Source organism: Anomalospiza imberbis, chromosome 1, assembly GCF_031753505.1.
Source record: "Anomalospiza imberbis isolate Cuckoo-Finch-1a 21T00152 chromosome 1, ASM3175350v1, whole genome shotgun sequence".
Lineage (NCBI taxonomy): Eukaryota > Metazoa > Chordata > Aves > Passeriformes > Viduidae > Anomalospiza > Anomalospiza imberbis.
Genome location: NC_089681.1, coordinates 85978071 through 85999635, shown reverse-complemented (window position 1 = coordinate 85999635; position 21565 = coordinate 85978071). Strand labels below are relative to the sequence as shown.

General features: G+C 42.1%; 1 protein-coding gene and 1 long non-coding RNA gene across 5 annotated transcripts in view; one reads left to right on the top strand and one right to left on the bottom strand.

Annotated features, from left to right (window-relative positions):
• The window catches only part of F13A1 (coagulation factor XIII A chain), a 59140-nt gene extending 53312 nt beyond the window's left edge, over positions 1-5828 (top strand). For all 4 annotated transcript variants that reach the window (XM_068199007.1, XM_068198997.1, XM_068199017.1 and 1 more), the window contains exon 15: positions 3858-5828. In XM_068199007.1, coding sequence (XP_068055108.1) covers positions 3858-4002 — 145 coding nt within the window. In that variant the 3' untranslated portion in view covers positions 4003-5828. The remainder of the gene's footprint in view (positions 1-3857) is intronic.
• LOC137478929 (uncharacterized) lies at positions 5-7573 on the bottom strand. The gene is made up of 4 exons (XR_011001883.1): positions 7453-7573; positions 6803-6919; positions 841-960; positions 5-631 (listed from the first exon to the last, which is right to left on the bottom strand). It is a non-coding gene; the product is annotated as an uncharacterized lncRNA (long non-coding RNA).
• Between the last annotated feature and the right edge of the window lie 13992 nt (positions 7574-21565).

The following is a 21565-nucleotide window of genomic DNA, read 5'->3' as shown; positions in this document are numbered from 1 at the left end:
AGGGAAGAAAGCACAACCAGCCGGGAGTTTGTCCCCTGCTTGCTCACAGTGGGAAGCTCACAAGAGACACTTAATTAATGCTGTGCTGAGTAATTTAATTCAAACACTCTCTCTGTACTTTAAAATCCAATACATTGGGGACCTGTAGGTCTCAGTAGTCAGTAGAAGTTGGGCTATCCAGACTGTGAGAGAATTTCATCTGCTCAGTACTAGGGTTGGAGGAATTGGTAGTGTTTGTGGATAGTTGCTAGTGCAGCCCAAGTTTACTTTTTCACCATATTGCATTATTTTTAGCACTTGACAATAGCACCTACAAGCCGCTATCACAGAGAAGAAGATTTATCTTGCACTTGAAGTGTTTACTGCCGCTCACTCAGCATGTGCAAATCGAGTCCTGTGCTGTTTTTCAGAAAGGGCTTTTCTCTGCTCATGTTAATCATGATTATACAAGACATTCAGGTACCTCAGATGATCTTTTCAAGCTCATGTCAAGACACAAAATGTGTGTTGTTTGCAGAGCCTGCTGGCATAGCTGCAGCGTGTGTGTGAGGGCACAGCTGCTCTCAGTAGCTCCACTGCACAGGGGTGCCCAGGCACACAGGCATGTTCCCAGCACAGGGCGCTCCCAGATCTGAGGAAAAGGAAAGCCACCTTCATTATTCTCAGAGTCACACCTTACACTGACACCATGATACCTGTGTGCTAGGCAAGTTGTAAATCCTCTTTCTGTTTGAGTTCAGTGTTATGAGCTTAGCATGAACCAAGGGTATATAACAGAGAAACTTGGAAAATTTTGAGGCTATGGGCATCTATCTATCTGGGCTTAGTATCTATCATTACCTGAGCTGATGGTCCCTAGGTGTGTTTAAAAGGAGTTTGAGAAATTGCCTGTGCTTCAGCAGCTGCATAAATTGTCATCATCCTCTGCAGCCAGCAGGGGAGGTCTGATCCTGACAGCACCTGGGACAGGGATAAAAAGATCAAAACCAATCTCCAGAGTAGACCTGACAGAAAAATAACTGTGAAAGGGCAACATACTGTGTTTGCTTTGTGCACATGGTATGTCATAGGTGCTGCTGATCATGACTCAGCATGGTCCACAAGAGTTACACAAGTCATGACAACAGCCCTCATTGCTGCCCAGCTGTGCCAGCCTCCCCTGTTGTTCCGCATCCTTTTCAATCCAAAAGCTGCTGTGGACTGCCCTCACCTTCAAGGATGCAGAAATTATCAGGTACTTCAAAGGCACAAGAGTTAGGGGAGAAAAATGACTCATGAAACACGTCATTTTCCTCAGAGTCACCATGTTTTCCCCTTTTCACTAATGCCCTTGGCGACATTGAAAATGGAAATGGATCAGCTTAGTCATTTTAGGATTTTACTTCTCTGAGATGGATGTGTGATGGAGGTGATACACATGGAGGACAGAGCAAGGGGCAGTTGTAGTTTATTTAAATAATAATCACATTTGTCTCCATGCATTCAAAGTGATAAATGGGTCCAGTGTGGTGATGGCTCAGCATATTATGCAGAATCATTCATCACTGAGTTCTCACCCAGGAAAATCAGATCAGGGTGGCTTACTCCATTTGAAAAGAGAATTAAACACATTCTAGACTTTCCCCACCCTTTCAACACTTCCCTATTTATCAGGGACTGTTACATATGGGATGGAGCTTTTACAGTTCTGTGTGGGGATAAGGTTTTTGGCCTCTGTGTACTTTTTAGGTAGTTTTTCTGTATCACTTGAGTGGCTCCAAAAAACTGGTTGTGTGTGACCTAGCTGATACAACATTATTCTGGCAAAGTAGTGGCTGGGGGGCTTCAGTCTTTGCCATTCATAAAGTCTATATATAGATAAAGATATTGATATTTAGCTATTAGCCTCAGACAGATGAGGAGCATGAGTTATTGAAAAGCCTTTGGCAGCAGCAGTTCTTACTCAGGGCATAGTCTTTGCATGACAAATGAGAATTAACCAGGCAGTGATGGATAGTGCTAAAACAATTATAGCCAAGCATACTTTCACACTAGCAGGTAAGTAATTTTGGGTGTTTCTATACATCAGAGCTAAACTAGTATTAGCATCTGTAGTGAGAAGCAACTTGTTTTAGAAACAGGACAGTAGAGAGACAGGAAAAGGCAGGTTTGGTTTCCCAGCACATCTGTTTTGTTCCTGCACGTGCACACACACAAATATATGTACTGAGATGATAGCGCTATAAAACAAAGATGGCAGTGCTACCCTCTCTTACTGGAGCGTTGTGAAGCTGTGGCCCAAAAACCTTCATCCTTAGAGAATCTGGACCCCAACTGCTCAAGAAGTGTAGTCTGCACAGCAGACTTGTATCATTACTTCTTCACTTTCCATTCAGATAATCCCTTGCAGATAATTCCCATAAACTCGAAAAGGTATTTCACTTTCTTCAGCAATTGAAGTCATTGGTTTATCACGATTCCGTTTTAGTGGGCATCTGGTGGATGCAAGCAGACCAGCTATGGGGAGCAGAATCTCTCTCATTAATAACGAAGATAAAAAGAGGGAAAACAGTTGCTGGAAGCAGTCTGCACATGCTCACATCAAAAATATAATCTTTCTCTGGTTTTTTTTGGGTTTTTTTTTTTTTTTTTTTTTTTTCTAAAAGTGGGTACATGCCCCAAGGTACCTATCTGTGTATGCAAAAAGGAGCTGAAATAGCTTATTTTACCAGACTTGCACTGAAACAAATACACAGGTGGGAGGATTCCAGGCTAGCTAATTTAGAGTTAATTAAGGTTTCTTGTCTTGTGGCAGCTTGTGCTAAGCCTGAGCAGATATTTCTGTCCTGACCCTGGCTTATGACATGGCACCTGAGAACCAAATCCTACCAGATGAGAATTTGAAACAATAACTGAAGTATAGGCTTGCTTTGCTCTCATTTTGTTCAGTTGTTTTCAGGACACTGTAGCCATATGAGATAAGAACAGTGAACTTAGAACCCTCTTATTTAATGCTGAGGAAAAAAAAATTCATTTTCATAAATAGCTCCCCACTATATTGCCTTGTCCATTGCTTCCTTTGGAGCAGTTTTATCCCAGCACCCACCAAACACAATCAATCAGTCAATAAATATCAGCCCTTAAAATCTGCACGCAGAACCTTGTGAAAGCACTGAGAAACACAGAAACCCAATACCCGAGGCTGTCCATGCATCTTAATTGAAGCAAAAAAAATTGAAAATCAAGAACAGTGCAGAATGCCGTTGTTTTATATATGAGTTATCAAGAGTCATACATAATGTAAAAGAGTAACCAACAACAGCAGGACTCCCAAGAATACTTTGGCTTATTTGTATGGACATGAAGAAGTCATCTGAAGGAGTCACTGAGGAGATCTGCTGATGCTACACCCTGTGGCAGGGTGATTCAGGGTAGGAGTGACGGAGGGGTTCAACATCTCATAGGGTTTGCAGGGGAATGACCTGAACACTTGGACTTATTTAACCATTTAAGGAATCACCACCAGGTTATAGACTATAATAAACAGGAAAAATGGAATTATAAAGTAGAAAAAATATATGTTAGATATTAAGAAGGTTATTCGGAAAGTGATCATGAGAGAAGACAGAAGAAAATGGATTCATTTTGGAAATTTAAAATTAGCCTGAAGGAAAGGCTAGAAAAGGCTTTAACAGGGTCAGTTCTGAGAGGAATAGAAGATGGAGAGGGTAATTTATATGATGTTTATGAAAAAGAGTGAAACATAAAAGATTTGAGACATGTTATACTATCTACCTTCAGTTTCTCCCGTTTTGTGTCAGGTTGAGAGCACTGGATGACTGACTGCAATATTGAAAATTTTCTTTTTTTTTATTCAGGAGAATCCCGATGAATTCTACTTTGACCTGGGAAGTAAAATTTACCCCAATGCGACCAGGTTTACGGAAGCTGATTGCAAGCCTGAATTCTGATGCTTTGAGGCATGTGTATGGTGAGCTGAATGTCCAGGTTCAGAAACCATGAACCAAGGTGCTGCCTTCTTCTCTCATTCAGCTATATTTAAAAATATCATGGTAAGGGGTGGCTAAAGAAGAGGTATAAATCTGCTTATTGTTATTTTGGTCATCCTTCTGCTGAAAAAAATTGATAAAGCAAACTAATTGGTATGACTGGAGAGAGCATTAAAAAAGCACCTGGATGCTGAATAATTAAAAATTAGCTATATGTAATTAAAGGCAATTCTAGGTCATATTATTCCTGTAGCTCACTTGTATTTATGGTCTTTTGCATTAGTGCTGCAAGGGAATTTGGAAAGCTCCATTCGCCAGAGTAATCTGAACTTTAGTTTTAATTAAGGCCTGGTATTTCACTGAAAAGGGAAGGAAAAAAATAAAGAACCCAGTGTTATAAATTCTTAGACTGAATTACACAATGTTATGGTAGGTCGTTCAGGCTGCAATAGAAACAGGTATTTCTAGATAAAAGGGTCTGCTTTATGCTACAAATTATTAATAATATTCTGGTTCGTGGAGAGCTCACTTTGCTGGAAGCATCTCTCAGGATGTTTTATCTCCAGAATATTCTCAGCCCCTTGTTTTGTCTTGCAGCTTCCCTGTGCTTTTTCTCCTACTCTCTCATGTGTGCAGCCACTCACGCAGATTCACTTCTTACCCTCATCAGACCCCATATGCAGTTGGTATGCTGTTCCTCTACTTTGCTGGGCGAAAATCCAGAGTTTTTCTGCCTCTACTCAGAGTTTATCCCACAAAACCTGCACTTGCTGGTCATATCTCTTGTGTAAGATGTGTTCTCTCTCCACCCTTCTCTGCCTTTTTTTCTCTCCTGAACCCACCCTGTAGAGCCATCTCCCACATGAGTGTGTCAGGAGTGTTCACTGTCCCAGAGCAGTCCAGGCTGGCAAATGGGGTGAAGGAAAGAGGAGTAGAGCAGGGAGCCTGAGGGTCTTCTCCTGCCAGTCCCACAAGCCTAGCCAGTGTCCTGCACTGGAGCTGGGGGTGACTTTAAACTAAAAATATGGGTATGAGTTTAGATTAAATCGTGCCTGAAAGTTCCCAAGAATCATGGCTAAAACATAATGAAGATCTGGTACATAAGTAACCCTGGGAATACTGAGGGACAGAAACTCCTGGGAAAGGAATAAAGATGTATCCTCAGAGTCAGAAACTTACACAAGCCACAACAACTCCTTCCTTCTGGTCACGGTGTGTGTGTAAGAGCAGATCAGGTATTAACAGCACAGGGGAGCCTGTTGAGCTTCCAAAGTTAAAAGGAACATCTTTCTCATTAAACCCTGGGGCTTTTCTGGATGGCCATATCATCTGGTGGTCTCAATGAAAAGCAAGGGACATGCCTTCCTTCCCTTCTGCTCCTCTTGTTGCTGCACATTGCCTGCAGTACCTCCTGCAAGACCTGTAAGCAGCTGTTAAAATCTTGGGAGAGGAGAAATGCAGCTGCTCTTTTTACTAAAGTGTGAGAAACAAAGCAAAAATTCATACCACCTCATATAGTCTGGAAGTAACCCAGGATCCAGGAAAAACAGATTTCTGGGGGCTTTTACTTCAGGAATGGACACACCCTTATTTTATACAGCTTATGTGACCACATCAGAAACTTGGCCATGTCAAAGTCTTGTGGGGTGGAAAACACTGAACAATGTGTTGTCAATGCAAGGTGACAATCTCTGTTAGGTAATTAAGCAGTCTTACCAAGCTCTACATCTTCTAACAAAATTATCTATTTTGTGCTCTTGCATATAAACCTGCTTTCTATTCCAGGCATTTTATAAATACAGTGTAATAAGAATACAAAATAAAGTGTGTCTGATTGCACTTGCATGTTGTGTTCTGTATTTTGATCAATTACTTCTACATAGGAGCACTGTAGACACCAGTTGCTGTGTCTTCATTGTAAAAATTTAAAAATGCACTTCTGAGCCATGTGTCTTTCTTGGTGCTAAGGAGAAAATCTTACATTTATTTAAATGAAAAAAATAATATTACAGGCTATTTTTAACTGTTTTCCTTTGGTTTTCCTTCTGTTTCAACAACTGGCTACCTAATGAATTGGAGAAGGTGATGATTTCCAGAGAACAATAGGGCCAGGAAAAAAATCCCTGGAATTTGTTTTAACTTGTCAGAGACTATTTAAGGCACCAGTTTGCCCCTAATGAAACCTTACTTATGTTCCATTTTTAAGGAGTGCTTCTCTCAGCTAAATATTTCAAGTCATTTTACTAACACACATTCAGCTGAATGACCTTTGCCAGGAGACAGGAAGAATTATTATTTATAGTTTATAGAGGAGTATATTGAAGCAAAGTGATGGCTAGGAACAGAGACCAGGAATGTCAGCAGCCCTTGGCACCACCAGCCTGCTCACTGAGCACCGAGATGCTCACAAAAATCTGAGGAAAAACTGGGGATGGCCTCTAGGATTTCAGCCACTCACCAGCCCATGAATGGGCTGTCACATGGAACATGGATGAAACCTGACAGGAGGAGCAGGGAGTGCTGTGATTGCACTTTATGTACACATAGGTTGTGATCAATAAATAATGAGGACAGATTGGCAACCTCAGATTGGAAGAAGCTCTGAACCTGAAAAGAGTTATAGAGTTCAAACTTCAGCTGAGGATCATCTTTGAGTGGGCTGAACTTGGGTCCTCCAAACAACCATCACAGCTCAGAGATGCACTGAGGAAGAAACAGTCCAAAAACAAAGAGACAGAACTGAGACTTCCACAGCTCTCACAGTCCAGCAACTCAGAGATGCTAAATGCAAACAAGTCACTCCCGAGGCAAACCTCATTTGTTACCAACTTGTTACATCCAAGCTGTGGGGCAGGTTGCTCTAATAGCCATCCATTTGTCACATTCCAGATCTTGCTATGATCAAAAGGAAACACATCTTACAGGTAGGCCTGGGAAGAATATATTATTAGTCTTGTTAAATATAATTTAATCAGAGAATTATTAGTAGTTGAAATAACTAGGATGGTATTATATACTTGTATCTTTAATACAATGATACTAACATTTATAGTCCAAATTATATTAGGTAAAACTGGTACACATAAACTTTATAGCATACTCCGCTTTCTTTACTTTTTAATACACCTCTACACTGCCCCTCTGATCTCTCCAATCTGGGTGGGGTCATGTGTAACAGCAAGTCACCAGTGTCCCAGGTCCTCCACCAAGCAGAGTCTGATATTAGTGGGGAGATTTTATCTTCACTGAGGTAAGCACAGCAAAAAATTTTTTCCTTGTCACCCTATGATGCATCAGAGGTGATTTTTACAGACTTCTTGTACACTCCACAACTTGGTTTTTTTTTTTTTTTTTATTGATTCAGCTCCACAGTAGATCCCAATTTGCTACATGATGCATTTTACTTGTGTTGAGTACTCATTGTTTGGTCTCCTTTGATACATCTAGAATTTTTCTTACCTACTTCCTAATGTTGTGCAGTTTGACAACCACTTATTAACTACTAGTGAGCTGTTTGTAGCCTGAGGCCTCCCATATCATCCTACACCTGCACTGTCAAGGCCCCTATTGCCATCCCATCCTAGAGAACATTTATGGTGCATTTTATTTAGAGGTCATATGTAGTTTATTCTACCAGGAATAATACCTGCACTTACTGTCTACTAGTTACATAAGGACATACAACAACAAGAATTTCACCATGCAATTGAATAAAGCACAGCAAAAACCAAGAAAAATGCAGTAGTAGATACCAGGGCATTAGATAATTGCTCTTACAGGTAAAAATCTTGACAAGCCCCGGTGCCTGTGCTGCTAGGTTATCACCAAGCTGTGACCTTTCTCAAGCAATGGCAGCATCTGATTTGTGCACCAAAAGGAGAGAATGTGACTGAGCATTGACTTTTCTAGTGACTGGTACTACCAGTGATAATTGGTTTGAACTGAAACTAATCAATAAACACTGCCAAATCAGTGACACACCTGGCCCACTGTCCCTTACTGCTGCTGGGCATTTTCCTTCCTGCTATGCCATTTTCTCAGCATATTGCTTTCATATTTGTCCTTGTTTTTCCCAAGGAGAAGGCTGTGGCTGTTGGTGCTAACTTCTGAATTTGAGTGATGACACAACAGAGGAAGACAATGAAAGACAGCCAAATGAGAGGAGGTGGGAAAACCAGAATTAATATCCCCATTGTGAAAGAGGAAAATCTAAAGTATACTGTGTCAATGGAAGGAGAGGAATTGTCTTGTATACTGGAGCCAGAATGATAGCTGGATGAGTAAGGGAGAGATGAGTGTACCCTATGAGGAAATCCAAGCTGGGCTTAGCCTATTCCATAGGTGACCTCAAACAGGGTTGTGCCTGTCTGGTCAATGCAGGATTAGTCTGGGAATAAAAGGGACCCCTTGCAAACACTCACGCAGCTCCTGCTCAGGTTTTAGCTACCACAGAGCAGAGCATACCCTGATGTATGCTGGAAGCACCACTCAAAGCCACAACAACACACAGGCAGGACATGATTAAAGGGGAGGGGAGGAGGTCATTATGCAGCTGCCATCCCCTGCAGCTTGCCATCCCCTGCAGCCATAATCTTGGCGTATTGGTTGTGTAACCATTTCCTCAGAATCCACTAACTTATGGAAATGGTGTAGATCAAGCTTCCAAGCTGGAAGTTATAAATACATCAGCTTACCCAAAAATCTTCTGAAGTGGATCCAACAGCAGGCAGACTGCTGAGATATTTTTGCCTCCAGGTGTGAAACAGGGGACACCCACAAAGTGATGGGGGAGGAAGAATGAGCACTCTCACTGTCTACTAGGTAACTATTTTGTTCATTGCGGTGTGAGTGGTGAGTTATGAATAAGAGAACTTCAAGTTGGAAACATCATGAATTAAGTGATGAGTCAGTGGATTGCCGTGTTAGACTGGCTTCTGCACAGTTTGAAGCATCTGTTTTCTTTCCTAGTGTGTTCATAGAATAGAGTTTAATTTACATATTAATTTTAATACATTTTCCTGTAATTTCAAGGAATTTCAATCCAAATGCATCATGACAACCCTAATGGAAGGAGTGCCAAACATCTGGTCTAGTGAAAACTGTAGCAGCAATGAGTGGTGTTGCAGATCCAAGTATTTTGCTTATGAAACAGGAATATCCTGGTTGGGCACAAATGCAATGTAGAATCTCTGTTTAGTAGCTTTGGTGGCTCTTTCTTTTGTGATCTTTGAGAATTTCCTTAGATTTTGGTAACTACCAAGGCAATTCCAAGTGTGCTATCAACAGATATATTCAAACATCTTGTATTTACTTTGAACCTCATTCTCCCACTGACCTCCTTTGACATCCTGTATCTCTGGTACTGGGAGAATCAGAGAGACCTTCTTCCCTCTCCAGCATGTGACCTATAGTTTCATAGACTTCTGAACTGCATTTCACCCACATCACATCTTCTTCAGATTTAGGAGTCCTACCTCAGTCATTTTGTGCATGTAAACTCTTCCATGCTTGTAACCAGTCTTGTTTCTCTCCTTTGAACTTCTCCCAACATTATGTCACTTTGAGTACCATTTAAACACAGCAGTTTTAAGCATCTGCCTTTTGAAATGACACTGCTAATGAGTGAGTGGCCTACCTTTGCAGGGAGAATGTGGGTCTCTTGGGACCCAGATTCATTAAGTTAAACCTGCACTCAACTGTGGCTAAAACAGATTCAAAACCTGCCCTTGTTGCATGATCTGTACCATAAAGGTTGAACACATTTTGTGCATTCACATGCATTTTTTCATTAAATACCTCTATTCTGTCATAGAAGTGTGACTGCCTTTGAAAAGACCACAGGTCATCTTTCTACAGCAGTGCATGAACAGTAAGTAGGGCATTAACATTTGAAAACCAACTGATCTCTTTCATCACTATGCAGATTCATAGGATTATGAGATGTGCTTAAATGTTATCTGCATGCTGCCCTTCTTCAAAGAAAATATGTCTCAGAATCTCTGTGGCTATATGGTGCTCTTCAGGTTGTTTTATCTGATTACAAAATTCCTCTGCTTGGAAATAACCTGCAGAATAATAGTGAAATGCTGCTGTGAACTTCAGACATCTGCACAGAAAAAAACTCAGAGACTAAGGGGTAAATCCAGTGAGTTGTGACTCAACTTTAACATTCTTCAGTTATATTTGCATTAGTAAGTTTTACAGGAACAGATCTTTAGAGTGAAGCCGCTGGCACTGAGTTCCCAATAGCCACACTGTATTTTGGAGGGTTTATATTAGACTTGCCATCTCTGGTCTGAATGGCTGTGAGTCCTTGGAGAGCCTTTTGTTGCACTCTTCAATTCAATCACTCTTCACTCTTCAATCAACTCAGATAAAACTTAGCTGATACAATGTGTGCTCTTAGATCACTGTGACATGAACTAAAACACTGTAAACCATTTTTTCAAAAACATGTCACTGGTCAGAAGATGTGAGGGATGGTCAAGAGCTCAACATCTGTGACAGCTGCATGGCAAAGATCTGCCTGGGCCATGCAATCTGAGAGCATCGAAGCATTCACTCTTTCTCTGTGTAGGTGTACTGGTACAAAAGTTCTCACATCACTGCTGCTCACTCCAACAGACGTACAAAAAATGCACCTTCAGAAGTAATGGTAGGAATGTTTGGTAGTCCAGCTTTAAGGAAAAAATTCTCAGGTCTCCCACAGGTGACATCTTCTAACAGTGGGAATTGGTGGTGCTCTCTCCAGAGTGGCACACTAACACTGTGTGATCCCTAGAAGTATCTTTATGCTGATCTAGCTGTACCTGTGCTTGTACCAAGATGCATGCTTTGGGAACTGTTAACCAAATGTAACCAAATGCTGTGTACTTCACTAGTGATGCACACTGCCTCCAAATCCCCTTTGCAGCTGGAAAAGTTTGCTTTGCTGTTTGCTTAAAAGTTTGTTGGGTTCATTGTCCTTTATAGAACAAACAAGGTGAGCTAATTTAGGCACTGTTATAAAGATGATGTTCCAAATCCTCTGCTGCCTAAACAGTTTCATTTGTAGGAAGACATTTTCCTTTACTAAGATAAGCTTTGCACAGGGCCATTATAAACCCCACTGCAACATACTGATGAATTATTTTCTGCTTTTCAACTGGTTTAAGTTAGGTAGCCACAGTTTTTGCAGTATAAAACAATACTTTGTGCTCCAATCAGCTAGTTCTGGAAGAGCTTTTAAGTAATAAAACCTATTCCCAAAGCTCTGTTGACCTCATCAGCATTACTGGTGCCCAAGAAAAAAAATACCTTTGCGTTCAGAGACTCAGCAATGGGGAAGTGTCATCATCAAACTGCAAATTAACTTGCATCCAACTGTGGTTACAATTGAAAGTGTGAGATTAGGCAAATGGGAAAAGCAACCATTTTGAGGAAAAGGCAAAAAAAAAGCAGACTTTAGACAGGGGGTATAAGAATTGAGGAAAGTAAAAGAACATCTACATGTGATTTTTACATATTTAGAAATTGAGTAGCAGGAAACAAATACACCTAGGGACAATTTTGAGGAAGAGAGGCAGAAGAGGCTATATCTAGAGCAACACAGATATGCCAGCAGGAAAACTGATTATGCCACTCTCTTTCTGAATCTGTAATTCCTGTCACCAAGTGTATCTTGGTTCCTTTACATCACTGCTTAAACAAACGGGGCAAATATGTCTCTTCCTGCAGCACAAAAGGGACTTTATGTCTCAGATCCCTTCTTGGGTGCTTTTCATCCACAGCAATTTGTTCAGCCTATAGGTCTCTTTTGCACAAAACCTGTACCTAGAAAATTGGTGCTTAGAAGCAAAGCACAGACTAAAACAATTATGATGGTGGACCACAGATGCAGGCTAAAGGTTTCCAAGATTTTAGCATCACATTACCCCTGATTCTGTCTGCTTTGTCCACAGCTGGTAGCTCTGGCTGGACAGGTCCCAGCATGTAAAAACACTCTGGGAATTTTTTCTTTCTAGGCATGTGCCTTACCCTGCTAGTGCTGGGTCAATGTAGAAGACATTAGCAGATGACAAAGCCAAGTGCTCAGAAACAAGAATACATGATGGATACTAAGTCAGTCCCTTTGCAGGGTGGTCATCACCACTGTATAGACCAATTACGCACTTTTTTCAACAGGAATAGTCTCTCCCTTGGCCAGGATGGATGGTGAGGTTGGGCAGGAAAGACTGTGATCTGAGAGCAGCCCCTGCCTGTTGGATCCTGGTGTCATTCCTGCAGGACTGGGGGAAAATGTAGTGGATAAGGGAAGGGATCAATGGGAGAATAAGATGAAGGCCATCACTATTTCAGCTGTGTGTGCCTTCCCTGGCAATGCATTCCTCTGGTGATGGGCTGGTGGGTCTCTTTGGGATGAGCAATCAGCTCTCTGTGGCTCTGGGAGATGGATTGCTGGCACGGGGCTCCTGGGTACAGAGGTAGCCAACCCATTGGTGTGGGAGAGGCTAAGGAGGGTCACACGCCATTAAATGTGGCAGGGAGTGTAACTTCAAAAATCAGCTGTTAATTGAGCATCTCAGTTTTCTGGACAACTTTGGGTTTCCCATCACCCTGTATGTTACAGAAAGATGCAATCATGGTATGCAACAGAATGCCCGTGAAGAAAGAGAAAATCTGCTTTCTGAGTAGGGCTTGAAGAGCCAGTGGGTGGGAAGAGCAGGACAAGCTTGGGTCAAAATGCTCCTTGACCCCTTACCCCAGTCCTTTCTCTGCTTCCTTGGCCTTGCTGAATTTGGGGCAGAAACTTGAGACACATCACAGAGCCCACAAAGGCAGGGGATGTCATAAAGCTGAAGGGGAGAAGGCAAAATTCCTGGCCAAGATTCAGGGTATCTGTGGTCGTTGCACTGGTGGCGGGATCCCCCCTTTTGAAACATCTGTGGCAACAGATGCTTGGGGCAGGATGTCTGTGCTAGCAACTTGAGAGTGGGAGCATCCCTGCTGCTTTCGGTGGGCCTAGAGTAGCTGAAGTGATGGGCCACTGCAGCAACCAAATTTACAATGACATAATTGTCCAGTTCTTATATATATTTTTTTTTTTTTTAGTGATTTGTTGTATTAATTGATGTTGCATGTCTGGGCAGTTGAACGCTTTTATCTTCCAGTAGAATCAGGGCTTTCAGGAAAATCATAAGCCCCACACTGAGCCTACTAGCTCAGAGCTTTGGTGCACCATAAACCAGGGTGATGGAGTTGAAGGCTGGAATTAAAGGCTGATGTGGCTGGGAGGTAGAGATAAGTTTGGTAACTGCCTATACCAGCAGATACCAGAAATCCATTCTGCTCCCCTTTGCTTGGCCCCATCGCAGTCTGTGGTGAGAGGAGAGTTTTGACTTTGTTCTTCACCTCTCCATCCCTTGAAAAGAAAATAATACACATGAGGAAACACCAAATAATAAAAGATAATGGTAGTTTTCCTCTTCCATTTTTATTTTTTGTGCTTCATTACTTTTGAGCTGTATTGTTGATGTCTGGCTGGATTACAGTAGATCCATTTACTATTGCAATCCACCCTAATAGGTACCTAATAAAGGGCATGGATAATGAAGTCAGGTCCAGGAGCTCTTCCTAGAGTACACCAGAAAAGATAAAAAAATAACACAGAGAAGAGCAGGTAAATCTTCCTCAGAAATCTGGTTGATGTTTCTCTTCTTGTCACATATTGACTTCAGGAGATTTCCTAAAATTAACTGGAGAATCAAGGGGAATAATGGGAATAAAGTCAAAGAACCCGAATAAGGACCATAGCTCCATACTATAGGAATTAACTGAACCCATTCCTGAAGCCAGAGAAAGGGGAAAACATTTCTGAGGTCAGTCATTTGCCAAGGGAGACAATTATGTCAACCAGATAGAGCTGGATGGTGATTCAGGACTAAGTATCTCTGCACTTGATTTTTGGGCAGCCTTGTGCAAGTCTGTTCTCCATTTTTTGTCCTGTTTTATAGCTGGGACAGGAAGAATAAACAAGCTTCAAATTAAAAACTGTGTGATGATCAAAAATTCTTTTTTTTTTTTCCCAAAGACTTGACATGGGCTATGGATTTAAAAAAAATACACATAAATCAGAAACATGGTATTATCACTCCAGGTTATTATAAATCCTGTATGTAATGTAGAAGTGGACAGAGGAGTTAAAGTTATTCCACATGTAACCTCTCCAGCAACAATCATCCCAGATGGTTGCTTCCAGTGTGGGTTGATTTGAAGGGAGATACAGGGCTGTTGTTCAAAGGTAATGAGTAAAAAGTGCACTGCTTCTGCTGACTTCAGTGAAAGCACATGGTCCCTCCCAGGAAGAGTAATTTCTTACCAGAACACATACAAGACCATAGATAATGTGCCGGCTTTTAAAGGAATCAATATTAACTGTGTTTTGTTGTGTTGCAAAGGCAGGTTAAAGTAATATCTAAAGCAGCTGCTGTGTCAAGGTCGGACCGGCTTACATCAGGTCGTGGTTTGACTTTGTGCTTTTTATTGACTAAAACATAGTATTTGATTGCAACAGCGAGATCTACTTTTAATTAGCCTAAGCTGGATGCTTGTATCATGGGTCTTTGATAAATTTACTTTGATACTAGTGCAAATGCTGAACACATCATTGCTGTGTCATCTTTGACTCAGAAATTTCTCTTGAGAAGAACATCAGTTGAGCATTTCTGTGTGTCAAGCACAGTAAATCAACATCCCCATACTCCAGCCAGGTTTTCTCATTTCATCAGAGACTAGCATTTTTACTACTGCATCAGCCTTGAAAACACTTTTCACCTGTTTCCTCTCTCAACACTTCTGTAAGTCATCTTAAGCATCTCACTACACTGGAGGTTGATCCAGAATGGCTCAGAGTGATGTGGAACAACAGAGTAAGACAGTTTTTGGCACACTAAAAGTACATACAGTGATGTTTTGATTACTCTCACTCAAAATTAGCCACAGTTCTACCTCCCTAAAAACTTGTTTCATTCTATTGCCATAGTCTTGATGGTTTGTTACTACCTCTGAGTCAGTCACTTCAGTTGATAATGATTCTAAAGTATTGCCTGCAGTTTTCCCTTTAAACTGATCCACTGATTTTTTAAATATTAGCACATATACAGGTTGTTGATGTGAAAATTAATCAACTCTCTGGTAAAGTACATTACCTAGCCTATAGCCTGAATGTTTAACTGGTCCCCTGGAGTTTGATGGGAAGATCTGTAATAGTTTTGAGGTCTGAGCCTAGCTCTGTTTGACTCAGTAGCCTTGAGTACATTATTGAGATCCCAAACAACTCAAAAACCAGGCACTGAGGTGTAAAGGCAAGAGCACCAGAAACCCAAGGGCCAGTGCTTCCCTCTTGCCACCTTTTCATTGCAAAACTCTTTCCCTGCAGTTCTTTTATCTTAGAAGTTCTTCCAAGTCATTTCATTTAAATGCTTGGGCACCATCAACCAGAATGCCTTCCAGGTCTCCACACATGCATTACACACATGCACACGCATGCTCACCTTCAGGCATCTTCAAAGCACTCACTTATCCAAGTATGTTGAACCCTGACCCTTTGGAATGTATCAAGTTGGTAAGAAAGTGGCTTACATTTTTTGTTTTTAATGCCTATTCATGAATGTATAAAGGGCTTTCCAAGAGCTGCTGTGAAGAAATAACCTAATGTGTCACATGGCAATAATCAGGCTAAGGGTTCATAGAAGCAATCACAGGATCGGACCACTTTCTACAGGTTTAATATTTTTCTGATAACTCCAGTCTATACCATGGCCTTTGCTGATCATTCTTTCTCTTTCTCTGCAGTGCACTTGTCACAGAAGTCCCTGCCCAATCTCTCCATGTGGGCCCAGGGGTACACTTAAGTACTCCTTGCATGAGAATTATCATCTGGGATGGAGCCCTTTGGGTTTGGTGCTCATGAGCTGAATTCCCTGTGCTAGCAAACATATTATGCAGAATTCTTGCCTGTGCTTTAAAGACCTGCTTACATCTTAAAAATAACTTTTTAGAAAACAATTCTCCTTTATCTTTTCCCCTAAGCCAACTCACTCATGTCCTGAGTTATATATATCTTTTTTCCTTATGCATTCCTAATAATGGCAGTAGTATTTTACTTGGAAAAGCTTCTTGCTTGTCAACAATTCCTCCTCTCCTGCAGCTAATTTCCTCATTGGGATCACAATTCTCTGCAATATCTTCATTGATTTCTTCTGCAACTGTTAATAAAACTTAGTTCTTTATACATAATTATCTGTAAATGTAAACTGGCAGGACTTTAGAAAGTGACTAGAGATCTCTACAAGTTCATGCTGCAAGAAAGCTTGTTTTCCTAGAGAATATTCCTCTGCCTTCTGAAAATAAGTTTTGCCCTCTAAAGTGGTTCAGGCTGCATGCCCATAATGAAGCTACCAAGTACACACCACTCACTGGCCTATGAGCCTGTGTGGAGCTTCATGTCCAAGTTGGCACACACTAGAAACACCTGCAGCATCTCAACCAAGGCTGTGCCCCCAGTCCCTTCTGCTGCTTTCACGACTGCTGCATGAACCTTTGCAAGGCTGCCACCCCAGCCTGCCCTCCCAGGCATACATACACCTTCTCATCCTCCCATACAAAGCCTTCAACACTCAACTTTCATCTGGTGAACCTGCTAGCAAGGTTCCCAAACAGATGGCAAGTCTCGCGCATGAGACAAATTTCTATTTCTAGCCCCATTTTGCAGAACACAAGAGCTCTGGAAGAGGCTTGCTCACAGCCTCGCAGTGAAATCATGGAGCTGTGAGAAGCAGACGGATTCTCGGACCTCCCCAAATGCCATCCTCCAGCCCTGAGGCCAGGGTGGGGTCTGCCCTCTTGACAACAGCTCCGCTGCTCTTTCAACCAATGCTGGCCAGCCACCCCAGGAGCTCAGGCCGGCAAGCAAGCCAGCAGTCATGCCTTTAAAAACTGAGTGGCCACAGCTCATGAGAGATTAATTTTCAGGCTATGTCTGACCTTCAGCCATAGGTTTCAAATCCCTGCATTAAATTGCAAATGTGTATAAAAGGAACAAAAGGTGACCAAAGAGTACAAATGCACATTGTCCAAAGTGGAGAGCTGATCTCCAATTTTTTGGTTGGTTTTTTTTTGTTTTAATCTGGGTATCTGACATACTTAGAGGGTCTCACGTGAGGGGAAGTGGTCTCCTTCCCTCTCAGAGAGGGAAAGTTTGCAGACACTGCAGACAGTGACAGCTTTACACTATCTCCAGTGCCTGGAAAGTTGTTTTGCTTGTGAAGGGCAGCCAGGCTGAAAAACAGTGAGAGGAGGTCCTTGATTCAAGGTATCACTGAGCCCCTCAAAGGAAAGGTGGGTGTCCTTACCCTCTCTGTACAACATAAGTGGAGTGAAGAAAAGGGAATTGCCACACAAGGGCTGGGAGAGACAACTTCCAGTTCTTCAGGCAGAGAGAACAGCAATGAAGATCTGGAAAGTAGAGTGCATTTAGAGTTGCAGGTGCAAGAAGCTGTTGGGAGAGCTTAGAACTGAGGAGTTAAAAATCTCCTGGGTAAGCAAGAAACACAGGCTGTTGATGACTTTTGTCGATCCACTGGTCAGACACTCTGGGTGTGGCGACTCTGTGTGCAGAGAAAAACACCTGTATTATGGTGGCTTTGAACAGGTGTCTTGTGGGAGTGGATCCTTCACAAACAAGTTTTTGTAGGCTGTTTTAATAAATCAAGAAAGAAAGCATATTCTGACCAGCAATTCCTTGTTATTATTTCAGCTAACTGCGAACTCTGCTACTATTTTGGCTCAGCCACCTGCTCACAAAGCTTAGTTTGTTGCTAAGTGTCAAAATACCCTAAATCAGAACTGGTGTCTCAGCTAGCAAGCAAGCAGCAGTAACACTAATGAGTCTGCAACTTGATTTACATACAGGATCTCAGTGCCTCCTACTATAAGAGCAGCAATGATAGAGACTAGGAGGTCTGCATGAGCTTAAACAGAAAAATCTATCACAATTATGATCGCTTTTGGGAAAAAACCCCACACATTCAGGGGATTTAGAACATTTTAATATCCTATATCCTCCTCCTGAATTACAGAAACTTTGTATTCATGCTGACTTAAGAAGTCAGTATTTTCCAGACATGTCCCAGGAATAGCTTTTAGACATTTTAGGGCTTTTTGTTTTTCTGATTTTGACTAGGAATAAGTATTTTTATGCATAACACAGCAAAGGTAATTTTGAAGTATTTGACTCTAGAAGCATTATGGTCAGCAGGTTGGAATCTGGCTATCAGGATGTTTGGATTATGGCAGCACACCAATTTGTTCTTCTTTGTTTGCTCTGCTTGGCTCTGGCTGTACTCTAGTCAACAAGGATTGGTTGCAAATCTCATTAACATTGCTGGAAAGTGTTCATATGTGCAAGGGATGAGACTCCAAACACCCGAATATTCATCAGCAATGACTCAGAGACCAGAAGACATTAACTCATAACAACACAAGTGCAGTGCGGGGCTGATGCTCCCAGACACAAGAAGTCGGGGATGGCTGGGGGAATTCATTACACAAACTAGCTACAGTGGGCCAGCACCGTTGAGAGTTGAGCAGTGGGACCAGCAGGGAGCATGGAACATCCACAGACTCACCTGGGGTTCCTTTCCTTGATGACAGTTACATGCACAGTAAATGCTGGCATTCAATTTTGACCTTCACTCTTTGAAAGCACAGAGGGAAAACTGTGGGGGGGGAGGGGAAATGGTGGATAATAATTTTTCCTTTTCTTTTCCTTGTTAAACCAACAGGCTTTACCCAGCAGGCTGCCAAACAGTACAGGCCTGCTTTTCCTCCTCTTCCTCCACCGCAGCAGGAACCACCAATACCTCAAACTGTGCCATGGTGGGAGATCTGCTGGGCAAATCTGCTGCTCAGCAGCAGGGAGGTTGCAGGCATTTGCAACCAATGGGCCAAATTCAGAGATGTCATCAGAGCTGCTGGAAACCAGTAGGATTAGGGCAGAAGGGTCAGAGGGTCTCAGCTTGGGAAGGAGGAATAACAGATCAGATAAGAGTGATTTGCAGCACCCAGAGACAACTTACTGGCACTCTAGCAGAGGTAAAACAATATCTCATAGGGACACTTGAGGCTTCAGTTGTAAAGCTGCACCTGGCTCAGCAAAGCATGAGAGCACTTGATGATTTCTACACATTAAGTAATCACATGCATAGAAACATGATGAAGCACATTCAACCTGACAGGGGTATGTTGAAAAAAACAAGGCCTCCTAGGAGAAAAACTTGTTATCTCAGATAATGGAGAGGAGAGGAGAGGAGAGGAGAGGAGAGGAGAGGAGAGGAGAGGAGAGGAGAGGAGAGGAGAGGAGAGGAGAGGAGAGGAGAGGAGAGGAGAGGAGAGGAGAGGAGAGGAGAGGAGAGGAGAGGAGAGGAGAGGAGAGGAGAGGAGAGGAGAGGAGAGGAGAGGAGAGGAGAGGAGAGGAGAGGAGAGGAGAGGAGAGGAGAGGAGAGGAGAGGAGAGGAGAGGAGAGGAGAGGAGAGGCAAACAACTAGCCAAACAAACAAGAAACAAACAAAAATCAAAGCCAAATCATAAATGAGGAAGGAAAAGAAGGGAGGAGGAGGAGATAAATGTAATAGAGTCACTCCCCTGCATAAGAAGCCCAGGAGACTTAGCTCCACTAAACACTATTGATCAATATATGTAGACATTCAAGGAGAAATCCTTTCCCACTTCTGTTGTGGACTTCAATGATGCCACAATTTAATGTGTTCTGTTGCAAAATGAAGTGCATGAAAATTCAATGTATAAAATCCATCACAAAAGAATAGGCCAAGACTAAGGAGGGCCTATTCTTCATCTGTATATAAAACTGGACGCTATGCACTGCAAAAACACATTTACAAGAACATTTTTGGTGTGGTGCATGGGAAGATAGCTTCATAATAAGCCATCAGTGAAATAAAGAAGATGAATAATGCCAGCTCTCTGGCCATAAAAAGCGTTACTGTAAGAGCAAGAAACTAAATAAAATACATGTACTACCTCCTTTCTCCAGCACCACTTGATGTACCATACAAAGGTATTTAAAACAGCTCTAATTGGATAGAGTATAGCTTGAAACTGTCCTGAAAGGACATAATTACAATAATCAATGCAATAATGGTCAATAAGACCTTGCATTATGCCTAGACCTGCACCTTGACTCAAAGGGATTTCTCTCTAAAACAGAGCCCTAAAATCCAGGTTGTTTTGCATTCTGAGGCTATGTTTGACAAGCATATGAAGCAGCAGCTGCTCCATCATTGCTCCATTTCAGATGTCAAAGTCTGACCCTGTCAAACCCACTCACAGCTTCACATGTTCTGGTGAGGAGCTAGAGAAATGCATGGAGTTATTCACCAGAGCACTGTTCATTCAGAACGAAGTCATCTGTGCTACCCACATCCATTAGCCAGAATCTGAAATATCACAAAGAAAAGCAACTGCCTAAAATTTTCATGAACTGAGGTATTGGTCCTTGAGACATGAATGGAAAGAGAATTGGAAGTGTGCTTGTGATGATGAGTCATAGGTTTAAAGGGATATTGCAGGTAAATATTTTTTTGAGCCTTCTTCTTTCTATTACCAGCACTTATCTCACTACACCTGTGAGAATCTGCAGGGCTGCATCTTTGCCTGGCAAATTCCAGCTGAACACCCCAAGCCACCATTTCGTGCTCAAAGCTTAAATGGTCACACCAGGACTGAGACCACAGCGTGACCTTTAACGTAAAGGATGTTGCAGCACCAGTCAGGAGGTGTTCAGCTTTTCTGGACACACCATGAACCAGGTGGTGGCAGAAAGGCATCCACCCACCAAAAGTTTCTCCAAAGACTGGAGAACATTATGGCCCATGAAGGGTCCATTTTCAGAAAGAGCTTCTACACTGAAGCACAGGGCAGCCCTTCAAACACTCTGCTCATGAGCTTATAGCAAAAAAAGGAATGTTTCAACAATGGTCTGAAGGAGACAATTACAAGTAAAACCACCTAGGTTTCCAGAAGATTCTGTATGAAGACATTCAGAGGAATTCGTGCAATCATCTAATCGTCTACCCGCCAGTGATGGAGGCTGCGCAAAGTAGCCAAATTGCCCTGTTTCCTGCTCACCCTTGTGCTAGACTATCTACATGGAGAGGACAAAACCTACATTTTGGAAGTGTTGGCTGCAGAGAGAGATCTTTAGATGTCCCAGTCAGTCAGCTGGTCCTCACAGCTTGGAGCTACACCTCTTGCTTCAGGTAATGAGGACTTCAAAAGAGATTTTTTTTTTTTTTCTCACAGAGAGAGGATCTCAGTGAGAGGGGCTCACAAATCCAGCCAGGTGTAGAAGGTAAAGAAGAGTCTGCCATGAGAAAAGAGAGGGCACAGAGAAAGGAAAACTATTAGAAAGGGCTGGAGTTGGAAGTGATGGAAAGAGAAAGAAGAATCTCAAGGGTAGGCAGTAGCAAAGGTGTTGCTAGTTGTGGTGCATAGTGATATGGAAGGTTGTAGAGACAGAG